Raw genomic sequence first — 18,713 nt, 5'->3', positions numbered from 1 at the left:
ATGCAGAAAACGGAATACATTTCGGCTGGATTGTGATTTATTGAATTCTTTTAGGTGATGATGACGTGTTTGGGATAATGCTAAACTTTTTCTCTCTTTGGAGAAACACATGATTTGAGAGGTCAACAATAAGTTGATCCTTTTTTTTTTTCCTTTGCAGAGGAGTGCACATTTCCACAAAATACTGGAGGCGGCAATTGTTGTTGAAGTTATTTGTGTGTGTGTGTGTGTGTGTGTGTGTGTGTGTGTGTGGGCGGTTGGGTGTGGGAGAATTCCGTTGGGACGATACAGCTGATGCTTTTCTATTAGTCCCTGTGGCCAGAGCCAATAAACACCAAAGTGAGGGGACAACAGCTGGGGAACAATGATAGCATGTTGATGATGTTTGTGCAAGTGTGTGTGTGCATATACGCCCGCGAATGTGTGTGTGTGAGTTAACGTAGAAGAACAAAATGTCTATCAGCACATTTACCGTGGGTGTCTAGATGTTTGTGTGTGTGCATTGTTTGAGTGTGTGTGTGTGTGTGTGTGTGTGTGATGCACAGATATGTGTATTCATGCTCCTGCTCCTCTGTGTGTGTGTGTGTGTGTGTGTGTGTGTGTGTGTGTGTGTGTGTGTTTGCCGCCATTATCTTGGGGGTCGATGATTTATGATCTGTGTTATGAGTTCCACAGGGGACATATAAAACTACAGAATGGCCCTTTATTGCCTTTCTTCTTTGTTTAGTCCTACGTTTCATCCATCACTCTGTGTTTATCCCCCCCCCCCTCTTCCCTTCTAGTCTCTCGCCCATCTTGATCTCAATTTCTCTCTGTCTCTCTCTCCCTCTCTCTCTCTCTCCCGTCTCTAATTTGCCGCGGCTCTTTTCTCTAATAAAAACAGCTATTGATCACCTGTCTGCTGTACATCAGTGGAATGGCCTTTATTTTGGCGTCGTTGTTTCGACCGTGGTGTGAGCTTTTGCTGCGATTCTTCACAGGACCAAGTGAGACAGCGAGATTGATGCGCGGCTCTCTCAGCCTGGACTCATTGTGTGTTATCCTATTGGCTCTGCAGGCATAAGAGTCGCTGAAAGAACCGAGGAATTTGTGGTTTGAGGCTCGGTAAAATCACCACATAAACTACACTCTAGCCTGCAAAGCTAGAAAACAAAAGCCCCTTTTTTTGTGTGTAAAACGGCTAATAATGAAACAAAGCTTGATCAAGAGTGACATCAAGCTTTCATCACACAACCCACCTCTATCTGCCACTTGTGAGGGGAGTGATAAAAGTGCTACAACGGTGATAACTGACGAGACCTTGGGCTGATAAATGATAAGCCCGTGTGCTGATACAGCGGGAACATGCTTTTATCATCCTCACTGCAGAACGCAAGATATCAAACACACACAAATGTGTCCCTCAACACGGTTTGCTGTTGAAGGCGGGGTGGAAATGAAAAGGGGATCTGAGGATCTGGAGTGTATTTGAGGAATGAAAACAAGATTGTGGTCACAATTAAAGAATTTCAACAAGATGAATGGAAGTGGTGAGACTCAACTTACATGTACATGGGCTGTAGCTGGAGGTGGGAGGTCTTCTGAGGCCCCTGGTAACCGTACGAGTCGAACCCTCCTATAAAATCGACTGCACAAAAACAACACCAGTTAGAGAAGAGTGTGCCTTTGTGGTTATCGGCTGGAAACTTCCCACCGCAGACGATTCACCGCGTTAGGCCTCCTTCACCTGCAGACGTCTCAACAGTACATTTTGTACCAGAAGCACCACTTCTATCCTCGCCGAGTAAAACACAGTTTTAGGTACGAAACTGCCTCCAGCGAAAATCTGGCCTCGACTCTGATTTAGAATCTAATTCTATTTTTTTTTGGAAGGAATACTAAATCTTATGAAGTGCTATATTTACACTTTGAGAATACTCTTAACTCCTAAATTATATAGGATGGCTCCGCAGAGTCCCCGGCTGAGGAGCTGCCAGCAGGTGGTTGCTTTCCTCCGACTGAGGCAGAGAGCCTGAACTTTTGAAGAGAGGAAGCCATATTTTTTTTTTTTTACTTTGATGTTGCAGAGCTCATAAAAGGGTACTTCCTCGCCTTGATCAGCAGCGTGCTTTTCGTATTTACCGAGTGCGGTTTCCTAACATCAAATACAATGTGGAATTCGCCGATCACCACGGAGATGAAAGTGGCAATTAAGTGTACGTCGAGCCTGAAACATGTGGGGTGTCAGGTCTGTGTGTGCCTCTGTCAAAAACATCAATTACACACATGAATATGTATGGAGCTGCTATGTATTCATATAGAGACATCTCATGATGGTGATGAGTACAGTGGACAGAATGCTGCTCCTTTTAAAGGAATAGTTTGACATTTTTTATGTTGTTAGGTTTTCTTAAAGGTGCAATACGTCGTTTGCTGTTAGATGATGCTTTGAATTTGGAGTTTAAGTTCAGCTTTCTTGCAGAGAGATGAGATTAATACCAGTCTCACCCACCAAAATATGAAGCGACAGCCAGCTGGTTAGCTTAGCTTAGCATATGGACTGGAAGCAGGGGCAAACAAAACATGGGAAAATGGTGTTACGTACTTAACCTGCCTGGTTTTGGTTTTATGCAGATTAAAGAAATAATTACAGAGCTAACTAAAGGTACAGTAGATTTGAACAGGCTAATAGATCAGGATTGACTAAATATATATTTAAGCAAGCTAAGTAACGGTGTTTGATTTCAATTCAAACCAGATTTCTTTTTCGTTTAGCAGGTATGATTTAAATATTTATTATTATAATTATATATACCCCAGATGTCCCTCAATGTCAGTGTTTTGGTTCATTTTGTAAAACAAACACAATTACTTTCAAGAAATCTTAAGTCAAGAGGTAAAAATGAAATACCAATGTATGGTTTACATTTCGTATGACCTTGTTATTTCAAGTGTTAATTGTTAATTTCGACTGTGTGCTGTCAATAAACAGAAACCAGAGTTGTATATTCTTGTCAAACTCTAAATTTGAATTGATTTGAGACATTTTTATCAGTGTAGAGAGTTTATATTAAAAAGATTTGTCCTGTTTGATCACAAGGTTGGAGTTTCTAAGAGCCACCGAAGACTACGGGTCACTGTATCCCTCCTCAAATACCGCTCATTCCTTTTCTTCTTTACATTCAGTTGATTTGGTGTAAAAATTCATTCTAAGCCGTCTCGGCTGTGACTTTCCATCACTTCTCCCTTAATCCTCTCAATGCATTCATGTGAAAGCCTGATTACGGCACACACCGGGACGGCAGACGATCTTCTTTGTCTATCAGCGGTTCTTCCGGGATTGCTGCAATATTTTATGATCATTCGGCTCATTACGGTGTTTCGGGCCAGACAATACGGAGACGTCGCCCGTGCTCTTTGTGCGGATCCTTTCATGGCAGAACGGCCTGGCGTGAACGCTGAGGGCTTCCTGCTGATTCATGCCGCAGTCAAACAGTCTCAGTAGAGTTTCTGACCCTTTGAACGCGAGAGGAAATGGCGCGTGTAACCTTGTCAGCGTGCTGCCCCGTCAAAAGCTGTAGTGGCTCAATTTAAAAATTCAGAGATGTTATTCATAAGGGCTCGGGCTTCAGTGAGCACGTAAAAACACCAACAATTCTCACCACAAGAAACTGCAGTCTGGCCCTGTCAACGAACAGACTCACAGATTTGTTTTTAATGCTCAGATTATTTGAAATTATTTGTCATCTTTCACTATTGAAAAAAAAAAAAAAGCAGCTTCACACAAAGCCTGATCATACAAAGATTGCCGTCTTAGGGTGTGTGTGTCCGTCTCTACATGTGTCGTTGATGTGTGTACCTTCTGGCTGACACATTCACGGAGCTGTGAGACAGACAAGACTCACTGTAATGATTAATCTCCCACACACGGAGGCAAGCACACACCTATAAAAGCCCTCTCTCTCTCACACACACACACACACACACACACACACACACACACACACACACACACACACACACACACACACACACACACACACACACACACACACAGTCACACACGGAATCATTATGAGAGTAATTAGCTTTCTCAGCACCTCAAAATCTCCATCGGTCCTCAGTGAGTATTAGCTTCTTCACCCACGGCACATTTCCCCACAAAGCTCCCCGATTACTGTTCGGCCTCCCAGAATGCATTATTGCACGCCGCTTTCCCACAGACGCATTCAGGACTTACGCCTCGACGACGGCACATAAATCCCAACGGATCCCCCCCCAAAAAAAAATATTCTGTAGAGAATTATCTTCTCCTCACGTGAAAATGACGTGCGGCTGCCACTGCATACGGTTCATTAAGGCTTAATGGTGTCCTGAAACCTTAATTTGACTCCGGAGTCCTTCTGATAACATTTGCCCCCTTGAGAACAAAGTGTGAAAATCACCCGTTTGTGTGCAATTAGCATGCTTTTTCTCCCCCTCTGTGTGCTTTTGTTTCCGTCCTCAGTCCACAGATATTAAAGTGATCTGGAAGCTGTACTCGCCTGCGGGTGTGAATGTGAATGTGAGCGTCTACATGTGAAAGACTGGCAACCTCTTGCCCGACGCTCCGCTCCAGCTACACTTTTAACAACACAAGCGGCTCACGTGATGATGAATCGATGGTTACGGATGGATTTGTTAACGCCCCTGCAAACTTGAAATGTTTCATTGTATTCTTTTGGGAAGAACATTCTGGGCAATTTATGTATTTTTAGAGTTTAACTCCGACACGCGACAAACGAAATTCTTAGAGAATAGTTTGTGTTGGTCTCAACGTGATCTCATCTTCGTCAGATTTTCGAAGTGCATCTTAACACAGCACGTTTGCGCGTGATAAACGTTGTAACACGTGGTCGATGTTGTGAAATAATCAGCGAGACGCCGCGAGGCACTTCCCCCGAAACATCTGGACTGGATCCCCGAGGAGTAAGACCAGGCAGAAACAAGGGACTAATTGATGAAAGTTTAAATGCTAAGCTTCTGCCTCATATTTCCGTTGTGACCGTGAAGATAACAACGAATTAACAAGCGGCGTTTTGCGTCACTAAGCACATGAACTCTCACATGGATACACAGCATTCTCCTGGAGCTCCATCGCATCTGAACGTGTTGTTTGGTTCTCTCTCTCTCTCTCTCAAAACCGCATCAAGTGCCAAAGGCCAGATAACAGCTAAGCACAGGCCAAATAATAACGCTTACACACAAATTACTCACGAAACAAGTGGCATTTTAGGTTTCCTGTCATCACAAAGCTTATTAAAATGCAAGGTTAAAAATTCTCATCACAGAATAACCCTTGAAAATGAATTCACTCATTCATTATATAAACTTTAACAATGTGATAATTTCATTTAATATTTATCCGGGACCTCATTGAATAGACAGAGGGTGTTTGTGTCACATGAAAAGCCTTTAAAAACAGACGGAGGTCTTTGTTTCTGCTGCTAAAGCACAGATTTTACCCCCCGTTTACCTCATCATCACCGATCTGCTCTGGACAACAAGGAGAGCGGCTTTAAAGTAGGACCACCGATCACGTCTGCGTTTATCACCTTTCAATATTTATGCGTGAGCAAACACCACCTTCAGTGCGGTGTTGAATAAGACATGCGTGTGTATTGATCCTGCTGCAGCGGTGTCTACTTTAATGGAATAACCAAACTCAGATAAATGGGCTGATTTAAGTGAATGCACTGCGTCCGATACAAGCACAGCACAACTAACGTGGGTTTTTGGGCCCATATTTCCCTCATCTGATCCTGAAATTAGACTTTAACAGTGTCACCTTTTGGTGTAGACGTTGCACACTTCCCAATCGGGAAGGTGATGGTGTGAACACGACTCTCCCTACGACTGCTGCTTGGTGTCGGTGGTTTGAAAAGCTCGTGGGAGAAACGTGTGACTGAAAGACCACTTTGATCGAGCGTGAAAACGTCTGATCCTTGGCGGTCTCTCTGGTTTCTCCACAAGTCTCCGTAAATGAACGAGCCTGGCTGCGAAAAAAGCTGGAGGCGACGGGTTTCACTCTGTATTCATGTTTGCGTGTCGGTACAGGCCCTCGGTCCAAGATGGCTCCGTTCAGACCCGCTGCTACGCTACGAAGGGAGCGAACGAGAGTCCACGCCAGGAAGTGGGGACGGAGAAAAAACAGATTGAATTGACTTCACGTCTGACTTGCTTCCTGAACTCAGGAGAACCAGGCGTTTCATAAAACTACCTGAGTCTTCTGTAGCAAATATATCCTAAATTGACCAATCATGAAAATGATCCAATCATAGCATAGCAACTGTAACTAAGCACAGCAGGACATGGGACTGCAGTAAAGAGTGTGGAGGGTGGTTACGTGTTTGACCTTTCCTGAACTAAAAGAGTAAAAGTGTGTAGAATGGATGAAACAGTGTGTTTCACATCCTGGCTAGAGAACTACCGACTGTAATATCTTCACCCAGCGTTACTTCCGAGGACGAGACGTACTTATTTAGTGAGGTTACAGGTTATAAAAAGCAGTTTGTGTCTGATTCGACATTTGTCTTTATCAAAGACACAATATAAGGACTAACTAGCTCTACAAAAACAATGTTCACTTATTTCCAAGTCATCTGCACGTCATTCTATAAGCACAATATTCATTAACAGCCAACAAGTGCAGTGAGTGAGTCAGCAGGAAAAAAATCATACCTTTTCCTTCACTCTTTGAGTCATTTTGGCTTAATAAGCTACATCTGATGAAAATCTGATAGCAACAGTAAGTCGGCTTACGGTTTACCTTGGTTTTCCAGGTATCATAAAAAGTGTCATATTCTCGTAAACTCAAACAAGTCCCTCCTCCTTCGACCGGCGGCCCCTGAATGTGAATCCCGTCAGCAGAGGGAGGAGGACAGACACTAAGCAACGTCTGTGATCTTCATTCTTCATAAACTTCAGGGATCATGATTTATTTGATTGACATTCAAGGTTTGCTTCTTTTAATATTGAGTTTAATTCTAAACGTTGCTGTATTTACTACTTTTAGGCTTTTAGGGTCCACCGTGTAACGTGTGTGTACGTGCATGTGTGTGTGTTTTACTTACAGCTGTCCTCTTCTTCCGAAATGAGCTTGACCACGTAGCAGGCGTAGATAAACCCCATCAGCTGGAGACGGAGAGAGCAGCGGAGATATTATTTGTTTGTGACAGAGAAAACATGCACATTGAACAATTGCTGGAACGGACGGGTGTTGATGTAAGTGGAGCAGAACAGCTCTGTGGTGTTTTGCTTCAAAATAGGGCCCTTGAATCAATGGACACACAAACAAACACACACACACACACACACACACACACACACACACACACACACACACACACGCAGGGTGACTGTCTGATTTTTTTCAATGACAACCCCAAGGTTAGCCTTCAGGTTTCATGTTTTCCCAGCTGGATTTTCAAAACATACACCTAAAGTGTGTGTGTGTGTAATATATATATATATATATATATATATATATAAAAGAACTGTCACAATGTCTCCATTATGATGCTGTAGGTAAACATTAGTGATATCTGGATCAGTGAAATTGAATTTCAAGCTACAATGTCAAGGTAGATAGTTCCCTCTTTCTTGTTATTGTGAGAATGAAGACGTCATCGGCGCCGCCCACCGTTGTACCGGGGCTTGAAACTAAACACGGAGGTGTGCCTCGCATTGTTCTCTCTCACGGCCTCGCCTCCGTTTGAAGCCATTCACAAACATGAAAACAACGAGGGATGCATATTGAACAGTAGAGGAGCTCCGTGCCAGTGTCACAAAAACAAAAAAAGACAGCATGAAACGATCAGACAGCGATGATCCACACGAACAGAACACCTTTGCTCTCCGATCGTCTCTCCCATTGGCTGGCTGTTTCCAAGGCGACCTGTAGGAGGTGGCTGATTGGAGTGAAGACGTAGGAAGGTGCTGTCAATGTAAGGTTGGGTTTTTTTTTTTGTGACCTTATTACCCCGCCATGATAGAGCAGGGATTTAGCTGCTGGCAGAAGGTGATGGATGTACAGCTGCTCGGGTGAGGCATTACATTAACACAATACCCCGGATATAAAGGCCGTGTTGTTCAAAGGATGATTTAAGTCAAAGAAAAACATGACATTGACCTGGTTGGTATTCTATCGAGTGGCGCACACAGAGCCATACACAGGCACATAAAACCTCAGAGAGCTGCAAATGTGAGCGACGACGTTTGAGATTCAGAGTATATCTCAAGGTCTTGACCTCATTTAGTCTAAATAATGTTCAGCTCCTAAAGCACCTCCCGCCTCCCTCCTCGTTCTCATACGTTCCTCCACCTCCTTTCCTTCCCGCTTCTCTTCCTTTCTCTCACTGTCTCTCTGACAACTACATGAGTCACATGTTTTCCTGCGTGGGGCGTGATTTTACTTACAGCTGAGACAAACACCAGAAGCGTACACTGCTGTCATTATCAGCAAAGGGGTCAAAGGTATAGAGAATATCAATTTGGATAATTTTGCATCAGAAATACCAGAAGTTACAACTGGTCAAAGAAGCTGAAGAAATATCCGTTGAATCGTCTGCGGTTTAGCAGAATACCTTCATTTTGAAAGATTAAGACGACCTCAAGCCACAGACTGCCCCTCCCCCGTCCGCTGTCACTCCGGCTAAAATGACTATCATTATTCACTTAAAGGACACTTGTAACGTCACAAAGTCACACATCATGTTTAAAAGACTTTCAGGAGTTTGGGGAGTTTTTCTGCCACATGCAGTGAAAGCTGAATCCGTCTTCGGCAGGGTCATTGCCTATGAAAATGACTTTTTGGGTGCAGTTTTGCTGAAGTACAAACAGAGTGCACAGAGCCGTGTCGCCTCGCAATACAGAACATTTGATCGGTTGTGACAGAGTGCGTTTCTCTGCACATCAATATCCTGTTAATATTCTGGATATTACTCAAGTTTTCCATTTTGGTGTTGCTGCATGTAAACATAATATCCTGTCTACAATAGTCCTGATTTGATCTTCTCCCGATGTGAGCGAAGCCAAATAAGATAGGGGAGGCGGATTGGGGCGCACACATTCTAGGTTGTGATGTGTGCGGCTTATCTTATTTATTGTTGGAGTTCTGGGTCGGAGTAAGTTTGGTGCAGTTGTGTTTGAACTATCTTGTTGTCGGTGAACCCTGCATGCTTAAAAATCTTTGCAGGGTTAAAAAGTTGGCCACAAAATTCTATATCTAAAGTACATAATAACATAACAGATGGTGATATGACCAAGATTAAGAGCCAAACAACAATTCACACCTCTGAGTGCTCCACACTGACCTTCAAGGTAACTTTATTTATATATTTTCTCGTCTACAATATATTTTTTACAGTGACTCATGCACTGAAGCTCATAGCAGTCAGAAGATGAAGAGAATAACTATGGCGAAGTGAAAATATTACCATGTTTGGGAACAATGAATTGATTACTTAATTTGTGATTGTACACTAAAGAAAACATAGTTATGAATATCATATTCCATTTATGCTAATAGATCCCCTAAAATGCTACATACTGTGCCTTTAATATTCAGCTTCTTTCACTAATTGCATTTCGAACGTTACATAACTTGTAATGTTTGTAGGAAAATTGATTGTTTTCTCGTTTTCGCAATTTGTGTGTGAGAAGAAAAGGAGAATTAGTATTTCAGCTTCTCCCCTGTCTCTTTGATGTTGTAAATATTTCTCCCCTGGTTGACAGCTCCTGTCTGCATTAGTACTGAAAACCTTCTCCCAGCTTTCTCAGACACGGGTTACTTTTTACATTACGTCCGTGGATCCCAGTTACCTAGTTACCACGGCGATTCTGAAGGGTGTTCGGTGCGACGAGTGGAAGTGGAAATGAAAATGGCACCACTTAAGCATGGACAGGATCCCTGGCCTGATCAGCCTGACAGGCAATAAATTGTACAACTTCACCGATTCACCTCAGAGAGGCATGTACCTCGTTCAGGGCAGAAACCATTTTAATGGGGTTTTATGTGCGCACCGACACACACTATCCCAGGAGACAGGAAGACACTCTTTATCCCATTTCTTAAGAAAACAGTGCAGCAGGTGCTTGTTGCCGTGATAAGCAATGTAGTTAGTTAAGCAAAGGTGAATGAGCAAAGCTTAAAGGCATTATCTTAAGGCAGGGATGAGTAATAATAAACTGTCAAATGTACGTGTTCTTGCCCCTCCACAATAGCCGACTTTAACATGTTTTCTCCTTAAGAGATGGAACAGAATGTTCCGAAGAAATGTTTGCAATGATAATGACTCCAAAGTGTCTCCTGCACTGCAGATGCAACCCTTACATTCCCAATTCTTTCTTACCATCTTGACGGTAAAATGTTTTCATCCTGATGATGGAGCTACAGTAAAAGTTATACAATCACTAAACTCATTACAGGTCATCCCGAGGGGGGACAGTATGTGTAAATCAAATGGCCAATCCATCCAAACAGTTTGCCAAACGCCATAAATGTGAACCTCATGGGGCACATCAGGATATATCATCTGGGGACCATGAATGTGTGGAGCAAACGTCTTGGGCATCTGTTTAACAGTCTGGAATCGAAGTGGTCAATTATTGTAAGGAACAAACCCTTCAGGCACCGAATTCAGATTGTGATATTCAATGGGTATTTGTACTTTTACACTCAATAGCAAATAAATCAATGAAATAATGATATTGGGATTGAAAGTGGGCATTGGTTTTCTCTCCTTTTTTTTTACCAGTGTAATAGAGTACCAAGATATTTGGACATTTCAGGCCTCATTAGAATTCTATATCACCACTGCCCCAAAATGATCAAGAATCATAGGAATACATTTTCCATGTGGCAAAGAAATGTCATTAAAGCAAAGAAGATAACTGAATTATCAGTCTCTCCTACAATAATCAAGCCCCAAATGCTCCCTTAGCAGGGCTTCTGATAACACCTGGAAGTTTAGAGCGGAGCTCGGGGAGAAATTAGTTGAATGTCACACAGCTGGTGTTTGATAAGGAAGGAGAAACCCACAGCGAGCGCTCTGCATAGCCCGAGACCCAAAAAATCCAGGGGCAGCATCGTGGGAGGAGACCTTTTGGAAAAAAAGGGACAGATGCCATGGGGAAGGCAGTTATAGGTCAGTCACCTGATGATGCTGTTTGTCCTCCGCCAAGGAGGAAGGCAAGGTTGCATTTCAGCCAAAACAATCAAAGTGGAAAAGTGCTGATGCCACTGCATCAAACCCCTCAAGGTTTGGACTGAATCAGCTGGCAGGTGGATTTACAACGCAACATTTCAGAAGATCACGACGTTATTTAGATCCAGAACTAATTATTTCCCATTCCCTGCGTCTCGACACATGATTCATCCTAATTGGAGAGTTGTTTGCCTGCCTGTGTGATAATCTAGTCTCTTCTTGGACGCATCACTCTATTACGAAAATGTGTTCATCTCAAAAGAGAGAATCCATTACAACAGCGTCTTTCTACTGTGGATGAATCGTGCCACGATGAAGGTGTCACATTCATCTGTTTCCTGCTGAAGATTCCCACTTAAACTCAAACTAATGTTTTGCTCTCTGTGAATATTTTGTCAGCTGCTAGAATCACGAATTACATCCAATCACTTTCATTAATGTTTAAAGTGCTGCGATGATTGTCTTAAAGTGCTCACAATTTACTGCAACAACAAACGAATCACTAATTAATTCAAATTCAACTCTCTCGCCCGCAAAAAATTGCAGCCGCCATTTATCATCCCTTGTTGGTAGCTTTACTTTAATCGATTCAGGAAGTTCTTACCTTAATCTGAACAACAACAACAACACCATGGGATTAGTGCTTTAGAGCACAGTGGTTGCCTTGGTTGACTGACATCCAATTCTCATGCATTGTTCTTCCTCTTCCCTGATCTTTGAATAACAACAGCTATGGAAACCAATCCAGTGCTGCTTCCGTGAATACAATTCCACCTTAACATGATATCAGTGTCTGTGGACGTCAATGTCACATTCAATTCAGTCAACGAAAATGAAAGTATAAACAACACTTCATATGCTAATGACTCAATTTAAATCCCCGATCCTGGAGGGAAACCAAGAAACCGCCTCAGTTATTTTTGTCCTATACCTTTAATAATATTACAATATATCACTGACTGACTTAACAGAATGCTGAGCGCAGAATGTCCTTTGGTTGTGGTCATTAAAAAACACACTACCATCTTACTGATCATTATGAAAGGACAGACCAAGGACTGGCAGCTCAATGAACTCTTAAAAGCGGGTGTCTCTCTTTGGTTGCTCACAGCTCTCCTTGTTTGATCTCCTTCATCATTAAGTGCCAAACATTTGACTGTGTTTTTTAGCCATGGCTGTATGGCTCTAGGATCCCTTAATCTTTCATGTAGCGCCATCATCAGGTCAAGATTTTAATTTGACTTAATAACCTGCAAAACTCGCATAATTCCAATCAGCTTCAGCTGCATGTTTATGTTAAGTGCTAATATGTATGCTAACTTGCTAAAACTAAACATAGGAAACATTTCACATGCTAACATTAGCATATCTTCGCATTATCAGTGTGTGCATTTTAGCATGCCGATGTTAGCATTTAGCACAAAGCACTGCTGTTTCACAGCCTGACATAGACGCATGTCTCTGCAGTGACCTAACATCAGGGACCTGTGTGGGTAGCGCCACTTGTTTGTTCTCTGTTTGTACCGTGCATATATTTGGTGAGCATAACACATTCTGCAGCTGAAAGGTTTTACTTTGAAAGCTTAGATTGTAAGCAATGGGTCATGACGGCGTTTTATCAGACTGTCAGTTTATATTGCCGTTGGTTTACGGACCATTTTGACAAATCCATCCCAACGTTTTTGGATTTTACGCCAGAATTATGTCAGGGATATGAGCTGATTTGGAGCAAAACATAATTGCCGGTGGGTGTTGCAATTGTTCAGTATTCAGTCTAACGTGTAATTTGCACACACTCTCTCAGTCAACTCAGTGTTGCTAATAGGTGTAACAATAAAAGAAGCAGCATAGATAATGATGATTTCCATCACATGAACGTATAACATTTCCCAGTCAAAGCTATTCAACTGCTTGCACGGAACTTCCGAGGGTACACTATCGAGGGTACACTAACGCCAGCTAATCACTGGGATTACCTGCATGCATGCACTCTAGACCACTGAGCCAGCAGGAACCCTCATCTACGATGGTTTTCTTCTTGCACCCTGTCATTTTATTATCAATCTGTGCTGTTAGCAGGTAGAATAAAAGCTCAGAGACAGCCTAACTGTAATCACAGAAGTCCTACCTGTGCATCCCCCCCCACTGTGCTGCAGTCTGGCAGTGGCGGCGTTAGCCTATATTTCACTGAGGACTCTCTGGATCTCCCTGGAGAAGCCGTGCTTTGTGCTTCGGCTCAGATCTTCATACTGGGCACCCTTTTGTGTTTTTGCAAATTGGAAAACTATCAGTCAGTTAACTAAATAAATAAATAACACACTCATTTGTTGTAGCAGTCAAGGAGCAAACTAATCAGCTTGTAACACAATTCAGCATTAGAATGCCTTGCAGAAGCTGGCAAGAATCAGTGAGCAAGAGAGACCAGTCCATCACACACCCAACTGACCACTAAGCCAAACAAAAACACGCTCCGTTGGAGACCTTGACAGCTGAGATGCCTCAGTGGCTTTTCTTACATTCACACTGTCCTGCCACATCCGAAAACTGCAGTTAATAGCCCGGTCCTTTATTTGCTTAAATCGCTCACCTCAACTGGCACATATTTGGGCTAGGTCTATGTGACCCCCCTTTCCTTTCTCTCAAAACTCTTGCTCAGCAAAGGCGTGAAATGCTATTGAATTATTCATTTAAACCAGTATGAATATTACAAGGGGATGTAAATCACAAGTTTCAACAAGATTCAATATGATATTGATTCTTTGGATATCACAGTCTGCCACGATAAGACTTCTATTTGATTCAACTCAGGGCCCGAGGATCATTCAGAGACAATATCATACTCAGGATGTGTGTGAATATTCAAATGTCATAGAGCAAAAAAAGAGAATGAAATCGCTCTCCCTCTGTGTGTGTTGTCATCACAGCTTCTCTGTGCTTTGTCAACGTAACGAGCCCTCTGCTCTGCGCTGATTGGCTGCGAGCCGCCTTGATCAGTCGCAATGTTGAGAGCCATTTGGAGGCATTAGATATGCTTGTTTTAAAGCAACTCTTTATGCTCCGCTCATGTAAAAGGGGCTCCACGTTTAATTGGGGCTCGGCTTTGAACTGAACGTTTCGGCGGATGTAAATTTGAGATTTCATCAAAAAGTGCCTTGATTTCTGTCAAACACATCACAAATTCCCCTCTTTCCTATTCATTGCCAGGTACCAGTTAACCAGCCAGACTACCAGTAAACGTGCAAACAACCAGTCGGCTTAGACCGAACCCTAACCCCACATTTAGCCAGCCAGTCGACTGGTTGAACGTATGCTATTAGGGACCCTGACAGCGTGTCCACCAATTACAGTAAACCAGCCAGCCAGTCAGCCGGTGAACCAGTCAGACTGTTGAGTGTGTGCTCATGGAGCATGACAGTGTTTCCACACACCAATTACAGCGAGACAGTGGTACAGCTGTGTGGTGGCTTGGCGCTCAGCCACATTATAAGTACCACTATCGATTGACAGAGTGCACGAGGAGAGCCGGCGTGAGAGAGAGTCGGTCACGTTAAGTGAGCGAGGGAGATGCAGAATGAAAATGACACCGAAACCCCTCTTTCTGTAATTGTGACGATGCATGCAGTCACATGGAAGCCACGGTTTGTTTATTGCTCTGTGTTCATATTTGCGTGCGTGCGCTCCAAAAACAAAAAGGAGCTTCATCACAGACTAGAAAGAAAGGTGACAGGCCTCCCTCCTTCCCGCTCTTTATTTCCTTCCCCGTCTCCTCTGATCCTGCTAATTATCCCAGTTTGCAGGCGAGGGAGAAACACCGACGTAAGCGTCAGGCAGAAGGAAAACAGACAGAAGGAAATCACTTTTTTCGTAACAATGAAATCAGACAGAGCACGCAAGAGAGAGACAAAAAATGTAAAAAAAAAATGAAAGCAGCTCATCCAGCCCATTCTATGTTAATTAGGGTATGAAGTTATTAACTTAATGGAGCCTGGATGCTTTTATTTAACCACAAAGTTGCACAATCACCCACAATCCCCCTCACCCACTGCAACAGACCAAGAAGTTGGCACGGTTGTAATACACTTTAGAATACATTAAACTAAATGTCTTAGTGAGTATAACTGTATGGAACCTCAATTGAATTATTGCATTCATTTCAAAGCACTGCATCACACACACACACACACACACACACACACACACACACACAGACACGCACGTCACTAAAAGCACATTATTTAACTTCTGCAGAGACTCACGCAGCAGATTTTTAATTAACAGCTAATGCACCAAGTTGTCACAACTAAAAGGAATAGTTCAATATTTTGAGGTTTTTTTGGCGGTTGCTTTATTTCCGAGAGCAAGATGAGAATATCAAGTATCAATCGCTATGGATCATCATTCCCCATCAGCTCTGTGGAGCGTTTTAGCATTTTTCAGCTCCTTGTTTTGGTTTTAAAGACTCCTTTTGTTCTTTCATCAATGTTTCCAGAGTAAACTCGCTGTACGCCACCAGGAGAATATGTGGAGGACAAACTCTTATTAAGTTGGCTCTTTTTTCTGTCTGTTGAATGTGTTAACACCAAGCTGCTCGCTTTGTTATAACAACTTCATTAGATGACACTGTGTGAATATTGCGTTTACAGCTTGTTTTACCGCTGTTTAACATGGGCTGTACAGGTGGTGAATTCACTATTTGTTCAGCCTAATTTAGCTTAAATACTGTAGGCATGGGGAAACGGGCCGGGCTCGGTCCCAAATGTAAAAAAAAGAAGCCGACAAGCACAAGTTATACAACAGATAATTAGTATTTTGTATGTTTATCTCTTAAAACAACAGTTGTTGTTTTTTTAGTTAGTGGTTAAGCGGTGGGGCGTTCCTTTTACAAGCTGATAGCTAATTAACACTAACTCAGTGAGATGGCTGAATAACATTCCTTATATTTTGGCTTTGGAAAGGCAATAAAAAGACAAATTCCTGCCCAGTTATTGCTAAATCACTGATTTGGAGAGTGGTTGAGCAAAGAAATTCTCACTTTTTCAGAATAGTCATTGAGTAAAAAATACTCACACTGGCACTGCTTTGAAATCCAGTTATCCTTCACCCTTCACCTGTGTTCACCAACAGGCAGTGGACTCATCCAAACAGGCTTAATTGCTTAATTTACTTACTTCGTATTAAAAATAAAACAGACAAATGTCTCAGTGGCGCCCACTGTGAGTGACAGGTTACTAGCCATTAATTGAAAGGCCATTTAAAGCCAAAAGCCCAGATGGAACTCCATATACTACACAGGTACTCGAGCCTGACATTGCAGTGCATACTAGAAAGTACTTATTTAAGCCAAGTACTTACAGCCAGGAGTATCTGCAGCGAGGAGTGGGCCACCTCTATGAACTGGAAATCCATCAGACAGCCGGATATAGATATATATCGGTGGTCCTCGGGCGCCCAGGAGGGAGGAGGGGTGATGGGTGTCACCCTGCACCCCGGGCCGTTCTCCATCCACCAGGAGCGATGCATGGACAGGTTGAACGTCAGGACAAGGTCAGAGTCCTGGCAACGGAGAGACAGAGAGAGACAGACAGAAAGAGTTGAATTACATCCTCACGCACAAAGGCAGACGTGGGACAAGACAGGCAGCAGGCTGAATGTCAGGGCAGGTTGTACCCGAGTTTTAATTCAAAGCAAACCGTTTGTCAAATCGAGGTCAGAGAGGTACAGAGAGAGAGAGAGAGAGAGTCATAATTCCAACGATCTGGGATCACTCAGATTAGGTCTGAGCCATGCACAGGCAGGGTTATGATAAGGACAATAAGGGAGGGGAAGAAATGATGAGATGAGGGCCATAAAGAGAAAAGAGGAGAGAAGGGAAAGGGGGAGGTGGAGAGTCTTGTATTGATGCTTCTCCATGCACCAAAGGCTCTCGTGTGAGAGAGAGAAAGGAGAGGCTTTGTGTTGTGTCATGGGAGGGCCAGGAACACAAAAATGTTACTTTTTTTCACTTTTAGGCAACTCAATAGTTGTTGTTTTTTTACAATCCTTAAACTGAGCCACACAGTAGGCGTCGGTCTGCACGCCTCCCAGTGTGGAGAAGCTGGCAGGACTACCAACACGTAAGCAAAGCGATGCACTGCTGTGGACGGCGGCAACAGCTAAATGTATTTTGCCCATCTAGAAGAAAAGGCTCACCTATAAAAATCAATATCAGTTTTCTTGGACGCTATATTTAGAGCATCATCACCGTTTTATGTCGCCGCCCTTTTCCGACTGGAAACTGAACCGAATGCGAAACTCATCTATGCTCTCTTCGAAGACGCCGGTCCCCTCTTGACAACAACAGTATGGATAAACGTCCCTCGTTGGAAAAGTATTCTAAATATAGTGTAAACTTAAACTGATATTGATTTTTATAGGCGAGCCCACGGAAACATAGCTTTGTTCCTGAGCTGCTTCTCCAAATCACTCAAATTAGCTTTGATTGTAAGGATTTAGACGTCCAACTTCTCATTTAGCGCCACCTACAGATGTTCAACATGTATGGACTTATACTTTTGGTCCCCAGAGAGCGAATCCAGGCCAGGGCCCTGCTCTACAAATCAGTTTGACCAGTTTGTATAGAAGCATCGTCGACTGAGCTCGATGCGTGGATCGTGAGATAATGTTACGCTAAGAAGAAGAAGGTTAAGTCATAATCCAGACTAAAAGCAGCACGGTTTAAAATGCTAAATGCAGAAAGGACAGCTGGCAAATAAATCACAGACTGTGTGAATGTGTAAATTAATCGACTCATCTAGAGGCAATAGATCTGACTATAATTAATTCTGAATGTGTTGCCGATACGGACATGTAAAAGAGTATACTCTCGTTTTATATCATATATTCATCCGTGTCAGATTCTTCAGGCGTATGTTGCAGTGCATCACGTCTGAGTCACTGGTGCCTCACAGTCCTCCCTCACCACGCCTGCATGACCCAGTGTCACTCAGCTACCGGTACGTCCGTGTGTGCAGGAGGTGATTAGAAGATGAGAAAGTAGAGCCTGTTTACCACTTTGAATGTGATTCATTATTATGTCCATGTCACACCACCGGGGTTTCAGCTGCATGATGCCACAGTATAGTCATACACACCATAATTATCCCAGGGGATGAATACAGTACGTTCTATTATATAATACATTTACATAACACATTGTCTGCATTGTGCAGTTAATGCCTACACCTGATTGCTACTGCATTACTCAACCCTTTCTACTAAACCTATTCATTTACACATCCACACATTATTGACCAGCTGTATGCTTCACGTCTTGGTCTCATATTATAGTTTGTTTTTAAAACACTCTGCTGACAGTGGACTTACAGCCAGATTGAGAAACCTTGCGTTGATTTATTGTCAGACCGTTGAGTGTGAAGTACAGGCCCCAGCTATGTACTCACTACTATGTAGGTCATTTTAATGTGTATAAGTACACCCTGCATGTTTTAA

General features: G+C 42.8%; 1 protein-coding gene across 2 annotated transcripts in view; it reads right to left on the bottom strand.

The window, feature by feature from the left end:
• Positions 1-18,713, bottom strand: part of nkain2 (sodium/potassium transporting ATPase interacting 2) — a gene marked incomplete at its 3' end in the record, with an annotated part of 67,590 nt that overhangs the window by 1,992 nt on the left and 46,885 nt on the right. The window contains exons 4-6 of one of the 2 annotated variants that reach the window (XM_084030646.1): positions 16,578-16,778; positions 7,092-7,152; positions 1,546-1,627 (exon numbers count right to left, since the gene is read on the bottom strand). In XM_084030646.1, the coding sequence (XP_083886772.1) occupies positions 1,546-1,627; positions 7,092-7,152; positions 16,578-16,778 (344 nt within the window). Of the gene's footprint in view, positions 1-1,541; positions 1,628-7,091; positions 7,153-16,577; positions 16,779-18,713 lie in introns of those variants that run through there. The other variant, XM_084030647.1, reaches the window with a different exon arrangement.

This window comes from Eutrigla gurnardus, assembly GCF_963514095.1.
Source record: "Eutrigla gurnardus genome assembly, chromosome: 16".
In the NCBI taxonomy this organism is placed as follows: domain Eukaryota; kingdom Metazoa; phylum Chordata; class Actinopteri; order Perciformes; family Triglidae; genus Eutrigla; species Eutrigla gurnardus.
The sequence above is the reverse complement of the archived record's forward strand: the minus strand, read 5'-3'. Positions and strand labels throughout refer to the sequence as shown.